This window comes from Amaranthus tricolor, chromosome 12, assembly GCF_026212465.1.
Source record: "Amaranthus tricolor cultivar Red isolate AtriRed21 chromosome 12, ASM2621246v1, whole genome shotgun sequence".
Taxonomy (NCBI): Eukaryota; Viridiplantae; Streptophyta; class Magnoliopsida; order Caryophyllales; family Amaranthaceae; genus Amaranthus; species Amaranthus tricolor.
Window position 1 is genome coordinate 10419391 of NC_080058.1, and position 4348 is coordinate 10423738.

The 4348-nt window shown below is 29.9% G+C and overlaps 1 protein-coding gene across 1 annotated transcript; it reads right to left on the bottom strand.

The window, feature by feature from the left end:
* Nucleotides 1-359: 359 nt before the first annotated feature.
* LOC130828189 (auxin-induced protein 6B-like) lies at nt 360-1136 on the bottom strand. Its single transcript, XM_057694038.1, has one exon. It carries the CDS (start codon nt 927-929, stop codon nt 540-542), a length of 390 nt encoding a protein of 129 aa, XP_057550021.1. The 5' UTR covers nt 930-1136; the 3' UTR covers nt 360-539.
* Nucleotides 1137-4348: the final 3212 nt, after the last annotated feature.

The following is a 4348-nucleotide window of genomic DNA, read 5'->3' on the forward strand; positions in this document are numbered from 1 at the left end:
TGCAACTGTCTAAGGTCCAAGTTATAAAGAGGTTCAAATTGAGTTAATCTTTATTATTAAAGTTTGGTTTGTGCATAAATACTTTATCATTGAATGATCTTAAATTTGTATATTTATTTAACATTAATATTAATGAAAAAAAATTATATAATACATAGTTGGGAAAAAAAATCGAAATTTTACTTATACTAAAACCCTTTTTTATATTTTGCTTAGGGCTTAAAAATAGTCAGAAACAACACTATTTCCCGGCCACTTAAAATACACTCTGATTATTAATATCAAAACTATGATTACCTTTTACGGTTTGAGAGTTATTCAACAGCGATAATTCTTTCTAAAGTACAAATGTACAATCGTAACACTTAATTTCTATAGTGTTGATTGATAATTCAATGTATTTTATGCGGATAAAAAATAATTACATATATTAATATTAAAATGTTCGAAATATTATAGATGGGAATTAAGATATTCTTAAATTTTAGACCACCCAATATATTTTTCCTTGTCTATCACTATCAAACCCTTAAAAAATCCTAACAAGAACGAAAGGACGGCGCATGAGTAAAATAAGGGTGGAGATTATGATGGTGGACATGGCGGCGGGACCCACCATGATGATTTTCCTTTTCAATCATCCAACGGACATGAATGAAATCATCAACAGAACAAGGAAGCTTCAATGGTCCATCAACATGGTATCCATAAACTTCTCTAGCTTGGTCTAATAGCCGAATGAATAAAGGATGGTATAAATACCAAATTGGTATAACAAATTTTTGTAATTCGTTTCTATGATCATCATCATGATTGTATGATGATGTTGAATCATCTTCTAAGCCTACTTGGACTGCTAGAAATCCCTTTTTCGCCTTTCCGCTGCTGCTGCCGCCGCTGCCCAGTTTTTTGCTGTCGTCCGACTGCATCGGATTAAGCTTTTTTTTTTCACCTCTATGATAAAAATTTGAAAAAATGATTAATTTTTGCTCTCTTAATTTTGAATAAGAAAAGAAAAAAAAAAGAAAGAAAAGAATAGAAAAGAAAAAAAAGAAAAAGAGCGTGTGTGAGTGATTGTTTATTGATGGTGGAATAAAAGGAATTGGCAAGTTGGGAGTGAGCAGTGAGTGAGAATCAAGCTTAGAGGTTGAGGTTATATTTATATTGAAGGGAGGTGTAAACTTTTTTTTTCTTTTTTTTTTTTTAAAAAAAAAAAGAAAAAAAAACTGTAAAGTAAAGATTACACGCATGAACCATCAAGTACAACATGTCATACATCTTCACCAAAAACCAAGCTTGTTTTTGGTTAAGCTTTTATAAAATCAAAAGGGGGCGTATTGTTAACTTATCTTGTCTCTTAATTATATGTACTTAAAAGAATTTATTTATGTCTAATGAAACAGAGTTTATTTTGGTGTTAACTGTTAATTTTTTTACAGAGTTGATTATATGGCAAGAAGATTATTCAATTTTATCGGTTGTAGGTCCTCTGTTATACTTCAAAAAAGAAATTTATAAATTATATTACAAGTAGAACATTCTAAAGATTTTTCTAGGAAAATTAAGGAATAAAAGTGTTTGTTAAAGAAGAAGTGGGCGCTTGAGGTGGATAGAAGGTTAGGAGTCGGAGAAGGGGAGGATATGTAGATCGAGCTCTCTATCATCTTTATCATAATTCATAAGCGCTCCAGCCATAGAGGCTCTAATTCTAGATTAACAATGTAAAGAAGGATTGGAATTTTGCTAGACTAGAGTTTAAGCCCAATATATAGTACCAACAACCTATCCAAAATTAACTTCAATTGTGTCATACGTGAATCGAGCAAAGATGAGCCTGATTCGCATTCGTTTACATGTCCTTCAAAATTCTAAGTTCACGTAATTCAAATCTTACGGTCTTCAGTCAAATATAAGTAGTAAATGGATCGGAGAGCAAAGTAAGATTTACTAACTGAATATCTTTATCGATTTGAAGTAGTTTAGACACACTTTAATTATTTTATAAATTAATTTTATTTCAATCATGTAATCCTATAAATAGGAGGTCAAATCAACACTAAAAGTTAGAATCTTTTAGTATTTATAAAATCTTGGACTTTTAATATTTTGTTGCTTTGTATATATTCTTTTAGTATTTAAAAAAATATTAAATTCGCTCCCACCGTATAATCTTAAGCAAATCAAATTGTATTATAGATTTTAGATTTAACTTTTCTATGATAAGTTATTTTTTTATAAGAATTATAAAATCAAATTAATGATGTTATGGGATGTACAACTTGAAAATCTATTTCTATAAATAGAGAAATGCATGGATATTCTGATAATGATTTTTTGTCATATAAATTCAAATTATCTAAAATAAACAAATATCTTAAGTCTTTCTTTGAAGAATGAATTTGCGAATTACTTTATAAACTTTTCATAAAGTTTTTGATTTTATTATCTTTCTTTAAAAAATATTCATTTAAGGTAATCTTTTTGTACAATTTGATTATTGAGATTGATTTTATCTTTATATGAATTTTTGAATCTCAAAAACTAAAATACCATTGGAGGGGGATATTAAAAAATTAAGGAAAGTATGCAATCGTCTACACATTTATCAAGTTTTCAACTGTTTTAAGGGTTGCAAATCAATTTTCACGATGTTCATCAATTGACATCCATCTAATGCAAGAAGTCTTTTCATTACCAAACACAAAGATGTCTACACTATAGTATTGTATTTTTTATTGTATTATATTTCTAATAAAAATAATGTGTATAATTTGATTTTATCTTGTAATTTTAGATAGATAATACAATGAATGATTAATACCTAATACTATTTGTACATTATCATTGTTAATTGTTTCTCATCTTTGCTTGCTTTTTTTTTCTTTTTTTTTAATTTTTTTTTATAATTTGTCTTATTTTTTCTTAGTTTAGGGGATAATCAAGACTCAAAATTCCTATTTAGCCAATTTATTACTTGGCTATAATTTTAAGATATGTGTTCAACATTTTGAGATAAAGTGGTTGTGATCAACATTTGAAATGTATAAATAAAAGAGTAGTATAAAAATTAGATCAAAATCCATTTAAGTCATTGTGGTGCGACAGCAGAAGTAAGGTCGATGAACAACAATGAAATAACAAAAAATTCAATGCAAACAATAAGAAAATGACACAAGAAATTTAACGTGGTTCACTATCAATGTGATAGCTACGTCCACCGGCACCGAGAACAAATAATTTCACTATGATCGCAAAGAATACAAGATGAATTACAATCACGCTCACAAACTACTATGGCTCTCTTGTGATCTCTTACAATTTGTGAATCATACATCCCTAGTGCTAACAAGAGGGTGTATTTATAATAAAACCATTTGAAAGACAGTTTTAGGGACTAAGTAACCACAAATAACCGACCACAAATAAAGGTAACCGTCCCAAAAGACGTTTCCTGTGAAAAGAAACTTCAATTGCGCGACCCGTGTAAAACTACGCGAGCCGCAGAGTGAGATCAGAAGCAACTCCGCGCCCCGCGGACCTGAGGCAGAGTCAACTCCGCGCCCCACGGAGTTCTACGCGTCCCGTGGAGTACCCTTTGACCTGAACCCATCTTCTTCCAATGGTGCTAGCAAGTTTGAGTCACCATTATTAACAGTCATTAACAAAAAGAACTACAAGACTTAGACCCTACAATTTTTAGGAATTTAGGTATGGGTCCAAAAAATTTTTAATCCAATGATTTTAGGTCTAATTCTAAATACTCCTTTCATTTTCTTTTGTTTATGCACTTTAAGTTTTTTCACTTTTAGGAGAAAGAAATTTTAATTGGATTTTTAAAGTATTTAATGAAGAGATAATATATTCATGTGAGATCCTGTTAGATTTGTCTTGATGCAAAGAATTTTAATATATAATTTTTATAATTTTTATAATGCATAATAAGAGATATCGAGGCTCAAAATATGCTTTGAAATTATAAACACAAAATTAAATTACTCTGAATTTGGATTTAATAAACCATTTATTCCATATGTTTCCTTTGTTAGTCCATTTTAAATTTATTGACTTCTTGAGAGAGAATGTTAAAAAAGGTTTTGAGGGATATATTGTCGATAAAATTTTTTTCATTTGATATCTTGTTATATTCGCCTTAGTGCATAGTTTTTTGAAATATAATTTATAATTTTTTATTATTAAAGGCGCTTGTGACTCAATCGATAGAGCATTTGCATGTTGAGTAGAAGGTTTGAGGTTTGACCCCTACTGGGCGCAGTTATCAGCTAGGGGTTTCTTGACTGCGCACATCCTCTTTACTCCCTCCTTGAGGGGAATCAGGTATGGCTTGTCC